Source organism: Bufo bufo, chromosome 7 (assembly GCF_905171765.1).
Source record: "Bufo bufo chromosome 7, aBufBuf1.1, whole genome shotgun sequence".
NCBI classification, from domain to species: domain Eukaryota; kingdom Metazoa; phylum Chordata; class Amphibia; order Anura; family Bufonidae; genus Bufo; species Bufo bufo.
Genome location: NC_053395.1, coordinates 63637389 through 63654259, shown reverse-complemented (window position 1 = coordinate 63654259; position 16871 = coordinate 63637389). Strand labels below are relative to the sequence as shown.

The window sequence follows — 16871 nt, the reverse complement described above, 5'->3', positions numbered from 1 at the left end:
AGAGTGTATTAGACTGCCAAATTTTCTGGCAGATGATCACTAAAGAGTGTTTCTATGAGTACTCATTAGGAATCATCTGCAGTCTAATACTGCCTCCAAAGGCCAGATGAACAAGCAAATGCTCGTTCATCGGGCAATTGTGATTTTTAAGCATGCTTAAAAATCCCAATGGTGCCAAAGGCAGATTGCGCTGTGTAATAGTGATCTGCTGCCGGCACACTGCTGCCCTGCATAGGGACTGGTGATGGTATAGCGATCGCTCATACCCTTGTCATGAAGGACATCACTGCGGCATTGGGGTGTCTAATACTCCCTTTAGACTGTAGGAGAGTTTTCTATCAATGCTCTGTGACCTGAGCAGATGTCATTGTGCAGGAAAGGGGAGGAGGAGAACTGTGTCGATTGTCTCTTGTGAATGGTGGATCATGTGTGATCTTTACAGATGAGTTATCTTTCATTGTAATCCTGTCTCTGATGATATTGAGATGAGAAGTGATCTCATCAGAACAGGCAGTGTTAGAATATTATTAGGAACAGTGGTATGAGTGAAAATGTAAAAGAGTATATATGACAAATATGACTAACTCTAGTTGTATTAGACTACTTTCACACCTGCGTTAGGTGCGGATCCGTTTTGTAACTGCACAGACGGATCCGCACCAATAATGCAAACGCTGGTATCCGTTCATAACGGACCTGTTTGCATTATTCATTCAAAAAAAGTCTAAGTCAAAACGGATCCGTCTTGACTTACATTGAAAGTCAATAGGGGACGGATCCGTTTTCAATTGCACCATATTGTGTCAGTGAAAAACGGATCCATCCCCTTTGACTTACATTGTAAGTCAAGACGGATCCGTTTGGCTCTGCATCGTCAGACGGTCACCAAAACGCTGCAAGCTGCGTTTTAGTGACAGTCTAAAAACGCAATGGAGACCAAACGGAGGCAAACTGATGCATTCTGAGCGGATCCTTATCCATTCAGAATGCATTGGGGCTGAACTGATCCGTTTTAGGCCGCTTGTGAGAGACCTGAAACGTATCTCATAAGCGGACCCAGAAACGGCAGTGTGAAAGTAGCCTTAGTGTTTTATCCACTAGTCCTGTTTCTGCTCAAACTCTTAAACAATAAAACGTGGAGCTAAAAAATAAATCCCTTTTCCTGGGAAGCTGTAATGATTACACCAAATGTCCTCATATGAATATGCAGTGACTGGGAAACTTTCCATCGCCGCTTATCTCCACATCCCTTACTGGGCGCTGCAGGCCGAGCAGTGCGGCCACATTACATGATAAGCAGCTCTCTGATGTCAGATGGAGCAAACAATAACACTTACATTACAAGGATATTAATTTGCAAACCACAGACAAGCAAGAACGGAGCTGAGGCGGATGTGGTGTCTCTAGCAGGGGTTTTCTGAGTTCTTCATATATTCCAGAAGCTTCTCGGTGACCAGAAATGTATGATGGCGTTCAGATGAAGATTTCTGGAAGTCAGCTCGCCAAATTGTCGGAGACGAGCAGAACCGTTCTGTCCATAGTCTCATCAGGTGTCTTTCTTACTAAGGGGCGACTGGCTGAGGAATAGGCCGCACGTTCCATTCAACTTCTTCAGTCTCAGTGGACATTGGCGCAATGCCAGTTCTGTCTGCTCAAAAATGAAACCACTGCTTTTCACTTGAAAAGAAACCTTTTTTTTTTCTATCAGTTCTGCTGAAAGTAATGTATTGTTCCCTGTTATCAGCCATTTTTGAAGGTAGAAGTATTAAAATGGCTGCCACCACGATCCTCAGGCTTCATGAGGAGAATACAACAAGCCATTCTGCCTTAAAGGGGTTGGCCACGTTCTTGTTACCATTGACCAATGTGTTTGTAAGACGATACATGGCACTTACTGATATAGTCTTTGTTAAAATTTAGCTGTTTTCTATATTTCATAAGGTACACCCCCTCGTTCGCCAAGTCTTTTGTGCTGACCACACAGAGGTCTTGTCCATAAAATGGCTGCTGATGGAGGGTCCTGTGACCAGAAAAACCACCTCCATCTGCGCTCACACAGTTGGGAGGGTGTTTATATGAGGAGGCTGAGTCACGTGTCTGGTCATGTGACTTTCCATCAGCGGCCATCTTGTGGACAGCACAGAAGATTTATCATACAAGAAGACATGGCTTATGAAATGGCACTGAATATCAACACAGTGTCATATAGTCATCTTACATACACATTGGTCAAAGGTAGACAGAAAGTGGCCACCTCCTTTAAGGCCGAGTTCACACTTCAGGTATTTCCATCAGTTATTGTGAGCCAAAACCAGTACGCAGAGATAAGCTGTAATGTAAAGATTTCCTATTCCCTGTACCTAGTCTTGGCTCAAAATAACTGATAGAAATAACTGAAGTGTGAACTGGAGCCAACTAGAGTATTTCAGTACAAACTGAATCATTGCCCCAGGTGAAGAAAAGCAAACTATAACTCTGCCTTTATGAGCTAATAATACAGATGGTCCTTAGAGGAGACTATCAATGTCCAGCTCTTGGTACCTCTGCTGATTCTTTGGTGGGTATTATGGCCTCTTCAGTTCTTTATTGGCACAGCCTCTACAAAATCTGATCTGCAGGGGTGATAGGAATTGGACCCCCACCAGCGTGAGCGAATCAGTCAAAATGCGATTTGGGTTTGATTCTGCAGAATCGGTTGACTGATGCAATTCAATCCCGAATCGATTTCACCCAAATCAAAGGTGCTCTAATTGGCCACAGAATTTGTATATGACGCTCTGAGGTCTCCTAGGACTAGTTTTTTTTCTCTCTCGTCTCTCACTTTTTAAAATTTTTTAATTTTTTTCTTCTGTCTCTCTTTAGCCATCAATATTCATTATCTCAGAAAAAACTCCTTCAAGGTCTCATGCACACGACTGCATTTTTTGCTGATCGCACACGGACCCATTCATTTCTAGGGGTCCGAAAATAAAATGGACAGCAAAGAGATGTCCTCCGTGCGCTGTCTGCATCCCTATGGCCGGGCCACAAATGATAGAACCTATCCTATTCTTGTCCATTTTGCAGAAAAGAATAGGCTTTTTTTTAAACGTGGGTCCTGTGGAAATTGTGGGATGCGCCTGTATTTTGCGGACGCGCGATTTTCTGACCATAAAAACGGATGAGGTCGTGTGCAGGAGGCCTCACTCTGTCTGTGTTTAAACCTTAATGCTCAAACCAAACATAATAGCCCATATACAGATGTAGAACAGCTAAGCGCGCCTCTCTGTAGGCTCTCATTGGTTACCGCCACTAAATCAAACGGATATTCCAAAGTGCGTTGCCAGATGGCAAGCTCAGCTCTGCTACATCTGCATGAAGGACACAGCCAAATCCATTGCTAAATGTATCAGTCTATCTCTTTGCCAACATTGTATCCCCCACTGGAATACAAAGGACTCCCGGAATAATCAGGTACAAGTGAAGCTGTTGTTTGAATATTTTATAATAAAAATTTATTACTTTTGAAGTGTAATAAAATAAATGATCTGCACGGCAGAAAGAAACATTCAAAAAGGGGGAGAGCCCTTTTAGTTTGTGCAAAGAATCTGGTTCTGTAAACATTAAAAGGCAAGTGTTCAAGTTTCATCCCAAAATACAGTTAAATTGCTACAAAAATAAACTTGACCACCATTAAATAAGATACGTTAAAAATAATCCCAGGAAGCAGAAGGTGGAACACGCGTGTCCTTCTCGTGTTAATGCCCTGTGGTGCTAGATCTGAAATGGGAAAGACTTTAAATAGTCCTTCAAGACCCGGTTGACGGGTATTAGGTCCAGGTTCTGCCTCCCGAATGTCGCCAGTATGCTTTTTCGGCAGAGTTCTTGTAGTGGTCTTAACCTGACCTTCCTTAGAGGAGCGACAAGCATCTTTTTAGGAGACAAGATGTAATGTTCCAGCAGCTGGAAAAGGCAATTGAATGACTCTTTGCTGCCATCTAGGCAGAACCTCCCGGCCTGGAAGTGGATCCTGATGCTGATGGGTCCGGTGGCTGTTTTAACACTGATGGCAAAGAAACAATTCTTCTGTCTACTGTCCCTGATGAGGAAAGTGCCCAAAGGCTCCAGCCTTAGTTTCTCATGGGCCAAATTAACCGCCATAGGTCCCCAGTAAAATCCACAGGTGTCCAGCATACTGCTGGTCTTGGTGATAACGGTAAAATCCGACTGAGAGCGGAAGGTCCGAAAGTGCGTGTCGCCGAGCTGCGATGCGGGACTGGGACGCCCTGGACTGTTATGGACGGCTCTGGCGGGCTGGATCTGGGAACGCTCAGAGTGGGAAGCATCCGGGTGCTGAGGTCTTCGGTCTGAAACGGCATTATCTGCTTCCACCTTGCTGTGTGCTACCATCCTATAGACTTGACCAACCTATGTGGTCTTCCATAGCGTCCCTCTTAGCGGCAGGTCTGCACGTCCTTTGTGGTTCTTCTGAAAACCCAAAGAAAAATGGTTGCAATTTAATAATAAACATCACATGAGAACAGCCCATCGTGTCTTCTACCTATCTATGTTTTATCTCCTAGCCATCCATGGATGATCAGATAATAAGCGTCTGCAGGCAACACCGTGTCTGCTATACCTTCCAGTCATCCGGAGAGCTTCTCAAACGTGCATTTCCCATCACAGACTCATCATGAAAAGCTGCTTGCTATTTTTACTCTGCTTGCTGTAAATGACGAGTTCCTGGTAAAGGCGAGCGCTCCGTGTCTGGTGCGCGCCGCAGGGCTCTGCTACCTCTCTTTCCTGTTACTCGGCCTCTACGGTCTATGACTTCGAAAAAAAAAGGTCGGCACTAAATGGCTTCCTACCAAATAATATGTTTTAAAGTCTTCTCCACGCGACGCGCGGTTCAATAAATCTTTGCTGATTGACTTGACCTTTATCTCTGCCTGGGATTTTAGAATTCAGCTCTTTCTGGTAGATGTAGTATCCACTTATTGACTGCTTCAGTAAATGGTTGAGGAGCAAGCAGGCATTCTCAGAAAACAATTCCCCACAGCCATTTTTTACAGCTACTCTAGCGCACAGGCATTGATTTAAAAACAAGCATTTAGGCTGATTGCTGCTGCTCTGAATGGTCAGCGGCGGCCCTGGCTCTGTGGAGGCAAAGCCCTCCTCTGCTACTTAACCCTTCCCACCGTCTAGATGTAAGGCACCTATCCCCAAAAAAATTTATTTAAAAAAGTATACACGCTCATTGCAATTTTCCAAAAACGCACTTCAATGAATGTAGATGTAGCAGAGCCGAGTTTGTTATTTCGGTTAATGCAGAATACCAATAATGGCTTTACACTAGGGAAGCTGAAGATACCTGGGGCATCATTTTATTAGAGGTGGCGATTACTGCTTGGAGATGAAGGGCAATGGGCACGTGTCCAGTGCTAGCAATGCCACATTATAAATGCACAGACAAACTCTGGTGCGACTCTGCTACAACTGTACGTGTCCTGCATCGTCTAGAATAGTCGGATACTTGGATGGTCATTTTTTCTCTTTTCTTGTACTATACGTAGACTTAAACCAGCAATTAGACCTGGCCCAATGCACGCATCCTATCTGTCCTGGGAGTACCCATGTACGTTCCTATGTTTGGCTGCTCCGGTTGCTGTAGGTGACCCCTATGCCAGCGGAGACACCTGCCGGGCTACAGGTGGCGAGCTGCAGCTCCAACTTTCGATAGCAATCTTGGCATAAGGCCTATGATGGGTTTCCGCTAAATTGTTCTACTTTTTATTAGTGAGCAGAATTGCTTCGATTTTCGGCAGATCTGATTTCCATATCATAAGTCACATGTAAAAAAAAAAAAAGAGAGAGCGAGCTGCCCGGATGAGCTCATTCACGGATGCACTAAACGGCGCGGATACAAAAGAGAGTCCATCCTGCGCCGAAATCTAGTGGAAGGACGGATTACGACTAAATCTTGTAATGATGGCAGCCTGTGAAAGGTGACACGCGGACGCCCCAGGATCCTGTTCTGCCAGCGTCAGATATCTGTGACGGTTCTGTGTCCTTGATCAGCCCTGAGACTACAAAGCTCGTCGCTAACGATGCACACGCTGAATCTCCCATCCTCCAGCCAGCGCTGCAGCTGCAGGATTTTTTTTGGACTGCAGCTCAATCTGCTCCCCACAGCGGGACCACCAGACCCATGCAGCATGCTATGGAGTCCCAGTCAATTCCCAGAACCGGCTTTGCTATTAAACCGTGTAGTCTGAGATCATTTACCAAGACAGTGCCTTGTGAAATGTATGTGTGCCAAATGACAAACTCCTGAGCGCTGCTCTGACAAAATAAGGCAGCTGTTCCAGTGAAGCGTTGCTAAAGTAATAAAACCCAGGATCAAGTCCAGGGATTGAGGATGTTTTTCTTTTCCCCCCAAACCTTAGAAAACTGAGAGCTGAGACAAAGGGGAGGCAGAGGGGGCTCAGCATCTGCATGGAGGAGACCCTCCAGAGAATCCAATGTCCCCTACAGGAATAGGAGCCGGAGTGCCTTCTCCCTGTCAGTAATAATGGATGTAGCAGAGCTGAGTTTGTCATTTGTCACAAGCTCTGCCCCTAATGCCACCAGAGGTAAGGCAGGTATCAGAATGGGTCCCGTCCTGGCTCCACCATGGGCTCACACCCCGACTGTCCTCCCCAGCCCTTACCTGATGTATGAAGGATGACAGCACACACAGCTCCCCGCTGTAGTCCACAGATACGGCCGCCGGGATAGAGATCCTTGGGAGGCCAGCGGTGAGATGAATCATAATCTCCTTCAAGGGGCAGTCCAGGTGTCTGGAGGAGAGCGGGGCCTGATTGCCGGCGGAGGAGGAGGAGGAGTGCAGCAGGGCTGTGCTGTCAGTGCCTCTGCCTGCGGACGGCGAGCGCTTCTCTTTTGTACAGAGCCCTGCCCCTCCCCCACTCCCAGCACGCCTTCTGCCTCCGATACTTTCACTTTCTATTCCAGAGAAGAGTTCGTCCCGGGGCACAAAGCGAAGTCCCGCTGCGCTTCTACCGATCACCAGATCTTCCTGCAGAAGGTCCGTCAGGTCCGACTTATCATTCTACTGTTTATAGACCTAGGGGGAAATGAATCAAAAGTGGTGGAAAGGAAAATGAATTTAGTTGCCCATAGCAACCAATTAGAGACCACCTTTTATTTTTCAAAGCTCCTTTGGACAATGAAAGGTGGAATCTGATTGGTTAATTTGATCATTGATAACCAGATTTGATAAATCCCCCCCCCCCCTCATTTCTAAATAGCACCGACATACTCCACAGCGCAGTACACAGACCGCCCTCACATCTGTCACACGTACAGTCTGGGTGCTAATCTGGAGCTTTATATTCAAAGGCAATAAACCCAATCCTGTATGGAATAATCCCAGATCTGAGCAGTGAGGAGGAGGAGGAGGAGGAGGAGAGGCCACCACAGGGTTTCCTTATCTGCTGCTGAGAAGAGTTTCATTTCTAGGAAATGTAGAATGAAGTAGAGGCCCCATCACTGGAGCCGGGAGAAAAAACAGCTGCGAAATGCGTCAGCTAAGGCTACTGTCACACTGTTGTTTTGGTTTCCGTTTGTGAGATCCGTTTCAGGGCTTTCACAGGCGGTCCAAACGGATCAGTTTTGTCCTAATGCATTCAGAATGGAAAAGGATCCGCTCAGAATGCATCAGTTTGCCTCCGTTCCGTCTCCATTCCGCTTTGGTGTCCGTCTGACAAAACTGAGCCAAACGGATCCGTCCTGACACACAATGTAAGTCAATGGGGATGGATCCGTTTTCACTGACACAATATGGCACAATAGAAAACGGATCCGTCCCCCATTGACTTTCAATAGTGTTCAAGATGGTTCCGTCTTAGCTGTGTTACAGATAATACAAACGGATCCGTTCTGAACGGATGCAGACGGTTGTATTATCTGAACGGATCCGCACCAAACGCGAGTGTGAAAGTAGCCTAAACAGTGCCCCCATAGTGGTGCCAGCAGAATAAAAACTTGCAGCACAATGCCTGACATAAAGAGCGCCACCATTAAACAATACTGCTCACATGATAATATCAATAAATCATTAAAGGGCTTCTGTCACCCCCCATTGTGCAATTTGCTAGTGTCAGCTGAGTGCAATCATACATGTCCTACCTTTGTCTGTGGCTTATTTCTTGTAAAAATCATACTTTTATCATATGCAAATGTCTTCACTACCAGCAAGTTGGGCGTGTACTTGCTGGTAGCTGCCGCTTCTAGACACGCCCCATCTCCTCTTGATAGACAGGGCCAGCGAGCGCTCTCCTCCTCCCGCTGGCCCCGCCTGCTGCTGGAGAAAAAGGATGTTTAAACCTCCAGGGGGCGCAGGCGGGAGCAGCAATATGCGCTCCTGCCCGTACTTCCTGCGCTGCTGCCCCATTCATACAAATGTCAAATCTGTACTCAGTACACCACTGAGAAGTCAGCGGTGCACAGAGAAGTAGATTTTAAGCGCACAGCGAAACGTGCGCTTTAGGTAGGGAAAAGTCTAATAAAAATACAAAAAAACATTAATAAACTACACTGCTAAAAAAAATAAAGGGAACACAAAAATAACACATCCTAGATCTGAATTAATTAAATATTCTTCTGAAATACTTTGTTCTTTACATAGTTGAATGTGCTGACAACAAAATCACACAAAAAAAAAAAAATGGAAATCAAATTTTTTAACCCATGGAGGTCTGGATTTGGAGACACCCTCAAAATTAAAGTGGAAAAACACACTACAGGCTGATTCAACTTTGATGTAATGTCCTTAAAACAAGTCAAAATGAGGCTCAGTAGTGTGTGTGGCCTCCACGTGCCTGTATGACCTCCCTACAACGCCTGTGCATGCTCCTGATGAGGTGGCGGACGGTCTCCTGAGGGATCTCCTCCCAGACCTGGACTAAAGCATCTGCCAACTCCTGGACAGTCTGTGGTGCAACGTGACATCTCGGTACCTAATGGCAGTCAGGCTACCTCTGGCGAGCACATGGAGGGCTGTGCAGCCCTCCAAAGAAATGCCACCCCACACCATTACTGACCCAATGCCAAACCGGTCATGCTGGAGGATGTTGCAGGCAGCAGAACGTTCTCCACGGCGTCTCCAGACTCTGTCACGTCTGTCACATGTGCTCAGTGTGAACCTGCTTTCATCTGTGAAGAGCACAGGGCGCCAGTGGCGAATTTGCCAATCTTTGTGTTCTCTGGCAAATGCCAAACGTCCTGCACGGTGTTGGGCTGTAAGCACAACCTCCACCTGTGGACGTCGGGCCCTCATATCACCCTCATGGAGTCTGTTTCTGACCGTTTGAGCAGACACATGCACATTTGTGGCCTGCTGGAGGTCATTTTGCAGGGCTCTGGCAGTGCTCCTCCTGTTCCTCCTTGCACAAAGGCGGAGGTAGCGGTCCTGCTGCTGGGTTGTTGCCCTCCTACGGCCTCCTCCACGGCTCCTGATGTACTGGCCGGTCTCCTGGTAGCACCTCCATGCTCTGGACACTACGCTGACAGACACAGCAAACCTTCTTGCCACAGCTCGCATTGATGTGCCATCCTGGATAAGCTGCACTACCTGAGCCACTTGTGTGGGTTGTAGACTCCGTCTCATGCTACCACTAGAGTGAAAGCACCGCCAGCATTCAAAAGTGACCAAAACATCAGCCAGGAAGCATAGGAACTGAGAAGTGGTCTGTGGTCACCACCTACAGAACCACTCCTTTATTGGGGGTGTCTTGCTAATTGCCTATAATTTCCACCTGTTATCTATCCCATTTGCACAACAGCATGTGAAATTGATTGTCACTCAGTGTTGCTTCCTAAGTGGACAGTTTGATTTCACAGAAGTGTGATTGACTTGGAGTTACATTGTGTTGTTTAAGCGTTCCCTTTATTTTTTTGAGCAGTGTATAATATAAAAAGTGATGTTTGGGCATTAGGGACAGGCTAACAAAAATGTATACAAAAGTTTAGAGAAAGATTGAAGGACAGATACAACTTCTGTTTTTTGGCTTCCAAAACGGCATCAGGAAACCTGACCGTGTGGAGAATGTTTTTGGCTCCTGTTCTGCCGAACCTGAGCTGCTGGTGAATACTGATGATGGATATGTACACAGACTGATCCATGGACTGCAGTGTGATTTCTACATTATCCACTGGAAAGCTCTCCGTTTATGTAGTCTGCATATCTTCCGCTGCTGTTCTTTTCTGGCACTGATATGACTGGTTTCGGATTTGGCTTCAGACCAGTTTTTCCGCTGTACAATTCCTAGGAAGTTACAAAACTCTTTGTTCCATCCACAGAACTCAGCAAGGGCCAAGTTCCTAATTTTCTGTAACCCTAATATAATCTTTCATAGAAATGTTAACCTAGTCATTGCCTGGTCAGGACAATACCCACTATTACTAATGTTTCTAATAAAACAGAAACATATTTTTAGAAATACCCTAATCTTACACTGACCTAAATAAGACCAGGTCTGTGTTATGTTCCATGACAAGCCTCTGCATTTCTACAACCATCAGGGTTGAGATTTTCATTACTTTGTTACAAAAAACAAACAAACTCTAAAGCCAAGGGTTTTGTTCACAAGAGAGATTTTAATGAACAAGCGACAAGTTTTAATGAATCTTTATGTCAATCTTCTCCGCTCCTCCTGCTCTATAGCATCATGCCTGCAGCTTGCTCTGCATTTTTATGGTGATAGATTCTCTTTAAGGCTGCAAATTGTGGATCTGCAAAACGTGGATCCCAGCCGTGTACTTGCCACCATTCTTTTTTTCAAGCTCCTTTAGAAATGTACTATCCTTGTCGGATAAGAATAGGACATGTTCTATCTTTTTTGTGGGGCCTTGGAACAGACATACGGATGCGGACAGCACACACAAAATGTGAACCGGATGCGGACTGAACATACGTCCATGTGCATGAGCCCTAAAGGGGTTTATCTGAATTGCCTTTCTGTGATACTATATTTACCATATAGGAGCCGCTACAAGAGAAAGGTCAGTCCCCCAGTGAAATGGTATGTATTGCACAATATGGTAGAGGGTCATTCTGGCCCCATAAAAAAGAGTCCTTCCAGTACCTGCCATCCATAATCATTTGTCTCTGCTTTAGGCAAGTTTTGCATTAGCATTAAAATCATCCGGCAGAGGAGCAGCTTGCCGGAGTTCATCATATCCTGCATAGCCAGATTCTGCCTTCCCTTCCCGGAGCCATTTGACTGTAATGTGAACCGGCGGGGATGCGGTCTGTTTCCAGTATTAATGCCGTAAACAGGCTGGATCCCGCCGGATTGCATTCTAGTCAGTGGGGCCTGGCGGTGCCCCGACTCCTCCCGGTTATGTCAGGTACGATGAACTTCGGCAGGCTGTTCTTGTGCCGAAACAGCCTGTCAGATGCATTAAAGTTAATGTGTTAAAGGGGTTCTGCACTTTGTTTAAACTGATGATCTATCCTCTGGATAGATCATCAGCATCTGATCGGCGGGGGGCCGACACCCAGGACCCCCGCCGATCAGCTGTTTGACAAGGCAGCGGCGCTCCAGCAGCGCCGCGGCCTTCTCACTGTTTACCGCTGGCCCAGTGATGTCACAACTTGTATCAACTGGCCTGGGCGCGGCTAAGCTCCATTCAAGGGAACAGAGCTTAGCCCCGCCCAGGCCAGTTGATACAAGTTGTGACGTCACTGGGCCAGCGGTAAACAGTGAGAAGGCCGCGGCGCTGCTGGAGCTCCACTGCCTTCTCAAACAGCTGATCGGTGGGGGTCCCGGGTGTCGGACCCCCGCCGATCAGATGCTGATGATCTATCCACAGGATAGATCATCAGTTTAAACAGTGCAGAACCCCTTTAAGTAAAGAATGGCAAGAAAATGACTTTTCAATGACTTTGTCACAAGATAACACTGTCACGTGTTATCAGAGTCATTTTTAGCTCAGCTACATCTGTAGTGTGAAACTAGCTTTAGGGTACGGCACCGCAGTCAGGTTTCCTGATGCAGTTTTAGAAGCCAAAATGGAGAGTAAATTAAAAAAATAGGAGAAGTTGTATCGGTCCTTTATACTTTCGCACTTTTTATGATCCACTCCTGATTTCTGGCTTCCTAAACTGCATCAGGAAACCTGACCGTGTGGCCGTACCCTTAGGATGTAACCACATTGCGGTATTATAGTCCTTTTCCTCTTCGGCACCTAAGTCTATGTACCATTGGTGTACCTCTGTAAACTTCTGATTTCATATGTAATTCATAAAAATTGTGTTAGACTCCACAGGATTTTTACTATGGAGGTTTTCTCCCCTAGAATCAATCCACAGCCATATTGAGGCACCATAGGGGGGTGCACACCTCTGGAGCCATAGGGATACTGCATGATGCTGTACATGAAGCCCAGTATAAATGCATGGCTTAGAGATATATTAGAAGAGCTGGACATTACTTAGGAATCCCTGCTTGCTTGTGGTTTCATTAATCAAATGGTTATGGCATATAAGATACAGAGTATGTGAGAAAACATATGTCTTCTGTTTGCTGAGAAATTATCCTTTCATACAACTATTGTATATGTGTAGTAGATGTATTCTACATATGGCTGAATGTATGGATGACTATAAGGCTTGCCAGTGCCCGCTGGGAGTTGATGCATATACGGTTCCCACCAAACAGCTATATTTTCCTAAGGGGTATTGTCACGGACGTAGTGAGACATACAGACGTCCCAGCGACAGTGAGTGGCAGGAGATCTGTGAGACCGGCAACACATGGTTTGATGTGACAGGTTTTCCTTGTGGAACAATAGGTGTCTGTGTTGTTTCTGGTAATGGCCACACCAAGGTGTTGCTTATGTGGTCATTTAACTTTCCTTATTTATAGTTGCTTCTCCCACTATACTGTGCGGTTTATAGCTTCTGTGCCTGTGGATTGTTTGTGGTTGGATTTTGGATGAGTTCCTGGTGCTTCCATAGCCTCTTTGAAGTTAAGTCTTTCCTTTCCCTTTTGTATTAAATCTGAAAAAGTATTTAAAAAAAATAATAATTCAAACTTACCTCTTCCATTTGCTAGCGACGGGCCGCCAACCTCCATCTTGCTTGAAGATCTCGGCCGAAATCCTGTGCGCCGCACAGGATTTTGGCCCAGATCTTCAAGCAAGATGGCGGCGGCCGGCCCGTCGCGAGCAAATGGAGGCGGTAAGTTTGATAAAGAAAAATTTTTATTGTTAATTTTACACTCAGATGCGCGATTATGTATGAACGCGGCATCTGAGAGGTACAATGAAGGGGGCGGCGCTATCGCAGCTCCCTGTGATTGCACCCGTTACTTACATAAAAATGCGCTTCGCAAATTTTTTCGTCAAATTCGGCGAATCAGCCGAATTGAACTTTTAAGAAATTTGCTTATCTCTATACAGTGAGGAACAGAAGTATTTGAACACCCTGCGATTTTGCAAGTTCTCCCATTTAGAAATCACGGAGGCATCTGAAATTAACATTGTAGGTGCATTCCCACTTTGAGAGACAGAATTTTAAAAAAGAAATCTGCAAATCACATTGTATGATTTTTAAAGAATTTGTTTGTCTTGCACTGCTGAACATAAGTATTTGAACACCTGAGAAAATCTGTGTTAATATTTGTACAGAAGCCTTTGTTTGCAATTACAGAAGTGAAACATTTCCTGCAGTACTTGACCAGGTTTGCACACACTGCAACAGAGATTTTGGCCCACTCCCCCACACAGATCTCCTCTAGATCTGTCAGGTTTCGGGGCTGTCGCTGAGCAACACAGCGCTTCAGCTCCCTCCAAAGATGTTCTATTGGATTTAGGTCTGGAGACTAGCTGGGCCACTCCAGAACCTTGATATGATTCTTACGGAGCCACTCCTTGGTTATCCTGGCTGTGTGCTTCGGGTCATTGTCATGTTGGAAGACCCAGCCATGACCCATCTTTAAGGCTCTGACTGAGGGAAGGAGGTTGTTGCTCAAAATCTCACAATAAATGGCCCCATTCATCCTCTCCTTAATACAGTGCAGTAGTCCTGTCCCCTTTGCAGAAAAGCACCCCCAAAGCATGATGTTACCACCCCCATGCTTCACAGTAGGGATGGTGTTCTTGGGATGCAACTCATCCTTCTTTTTCCTCCAAACACGACAAGTGAAGTTTAGACCAAAAAGTTCTACTTTGGTCTCATCTGACCACATGACGTTCTCCCATACTTCCTCTGGTTCATCCAGATGGTCATTGGCAAACTTCAGACGGGCCTGGACATTTGATGACTTGAGCAGGGGAACCTTCCGTGCAATACATGATTTGAAACCATGACGGCGTAGTGTTATACCGACAGTGGCCTTTGAAACTGTGGTCCCAGCTCTCTTCATGTCATTGATCAGCTCCTCCCTTGAAGTTTTGGGCTGATTCCTCACCTTTCTTATCATCAGTGATACCCCACGAGGTGAGATCTTGCATGGAGCCCCAGTCCGAGGGAGACTGACAGTAGTCTTTAGCATCTTCCATTTTCTAACAATTGCTCCAACAGTTGATCTATTTTCACCAAGCTGCTTGGCAATTGCCCCGTAGCCCTTTCCAGCCACAATTTTGTTCTCTAGTGTCTTTTGACAGCTCTTTGGTCTTGCCCATGGTAGTAGTTGGCATCTGACTGACTGTGGGGTGGACAGGGTTCTTTAAAGAGCTCAGACAGGTGCTACTAAGTTAGATTAATGAGTGGAATAGAGGTGGACTTTTTAAAGGCACAGTAACAGGTCTTTGAGAGACAGAATTCTTGCTGTTTCTCAGGTGTTCAAATACTTATGTTCAGTAGTGCAAGACAAATAAATTCTTTAAAAATCATACAATGTGATTTCCTGAATTTATTTTTTAATTCTGTCTCTCGGAGTGGGAATGCACCTACAATGTGAATTTCAGACCCCTCCATGATTACTAAGTGGGAGAACTTGCAAAATCGCAGGGTGTTCAAATACTTCTGTTCCTCACTGTATATAATTATATATGTACAGCTAGTATCAGTTAGACATCTTCTTGTATACAGTGATATGGACCATGCTGGTATAACCTGGGTATCTCCTGTATATAATTATATATGTACATCAGGTATGAGTTATAGATCTTCTTGTATACAGTGATATGGACCATGCTGGTATAACCTGGGTATCTCCTGTATATAATTATATATGTACATCAGGTATGAGTTATAGATCTTCTTGTATACAGTGATATGGACCATGTTGGTATAACCTGGGCAAGTGGGCATCTCCTGTATAATACAGGGATCTACAGTAGTCTGGGATCTGAACTACAAGTTTGTTCTGAGGTTTGGATTATGGAGTCTTGGGCTTCAAATATGGAATATGGTCTGGGGTCTGATATATAGAGGCTTGGGTCTAAATCAGGGATGGCCAACCTGCGGCTCTCCAGCCGTTGCAAAACTACAACTCCCAGCATGCCCAGTCTGCCTACGGCTATCAGCCTACAGCAGGGCATGGTGGGAGCTGTAGATTTACAACAGCTGGAGAGCCGCAGGTTGGCCATCCCCGGTCTAAATTATAGGATATGATCTCGAGTCTTGAAGGATCCAGAATTATGAGCTTCCTCTCTAATAGTTACAATGCCACACTGACCCTCTCTTGACACTTGTATAATGTTACCTGTGTAATCAGTTTTGCGCAATAAAGATTTTACACTTATCTGTATCTATGTTCCCATTGTGGCTTTTTTAATCATTAAAGGGGAGCGCATGTTCTTAGATTCTTCTGGCATCTTGGCAATAATCGTGGCATCTTGAATTTCTATTGAATCTAGTCTGGGCATTGGTGTTACTGTGACTGCAGCACCCCATATAGTACATTTAAAGTGTAATTTTTTTCAGATACCAATGTTTTCATTGAGATTGTCCCTTATTTACGACTGTTTTGAACCCTACAATATGAGGATCTTGTCAAGATGGCTTCTCTGCCAGTTCTCTGAGGCCAAAACCCATACACACTTTAGCTAGCAGGTTCCTGCCAGCCAATCAGATTCGATTACTGAGAGACACGCCTCCTCACTCTGAAGCCTTATAGGAGGCATTCAATGCCCCTCTTCTTCTGTTTATACTAAAGGGAAGACAGACAAGCGTTAGCAATGGTCTTTTAAGGGAGCAGTGGAAAGGGACGGGGGACATTAATGAAAGCTGTTATTATAGGGTAATTACAGATCTTTTGACAATCATTGACAGACTAACTCGGGTATACATGTCTAGCTCTAATAAACTAGCAAATGAAAAAAATATGGCAGTTAGGGTACTTTCACACTAGCGTTTTTGTTTTCCGGTATTGAATTCCGTCCTAGGAAAACTGATCAGTTTTATCCTAATGCATCAGTTCAGTCCAGTTTGCCACATAACTTTAAAGGCCAGTGAGTTATTTTGTTTCTGTTAGGGTTCATGTTTCTATTGTCTTATTCTTTTGCTTTTGACAACGTAGTGCACTGTTACCCTACCACCCTAGTTCTAACAGTGCACTACGTTGTCAAAAGCAAAAGAATAAGACAATAGAAACATGAACCCTAACAGAAACAAAATAACTCACTGGCCTTTAAAGTTATGTGGCAAAAGCAATCAATAAGAAGTGATGTATTTTAATTTATATATTCTTATTCCTTATATATTTTTGTATATTTTTAATATATTTTTTATATTTTTATTTATACTCCCTTTTTTGAATTATGGAAGGTTATGTAATGAAAAAGCAACTGAAAAGCAAAAAAAAACGCATTGTAATGAAAAAACGCATACAAACCGCAACAAAAACGCATAGGCGTTTTTAATAGTTTTTTTTTAAAAAATC

General features: G+C 44.8%; 1 protein-coding gene across 1 annotated transcript; it reads right to left on the bottom strand.

Moving 5' to 3' along the window:
* Positions 1 to 3466: 3466 nt before the first annotated feature.
* On the bottom strand, positions 3467 to 7001 carry SOCS1 (suppressor of cytokine signaling 1). Its single transcript, XM_040441184.1, has 2 exons — positions 6689 to 7001; positions 3467 to 4467 (listed from the first exon to the last, which is right to left on the bottom strand). The coding sequence occupies exon 2, from the start codon at positions 4387 to 4389 to the stop codon at positions 3754 to 3756; it is 636 nt and encodes a 211-aa protein (XP_040297118.1). The 5' UTR covers positions 4390 to 4467; positions 6689 to 7001; the 3' UTR covers positions 3467 to 3753.
* Positions 7002 to 16871: the final 9870 nt, after the last annotated feature.

Coding starts and splice junctions, on each gene's coding strand:
- SOCS1 (XM_040441184.1), bottom strand. CDS start 4,389: ATGGTAGCACACAGCAAGGTGGAAGCAGATAATGCCGTTTCAGACCGA.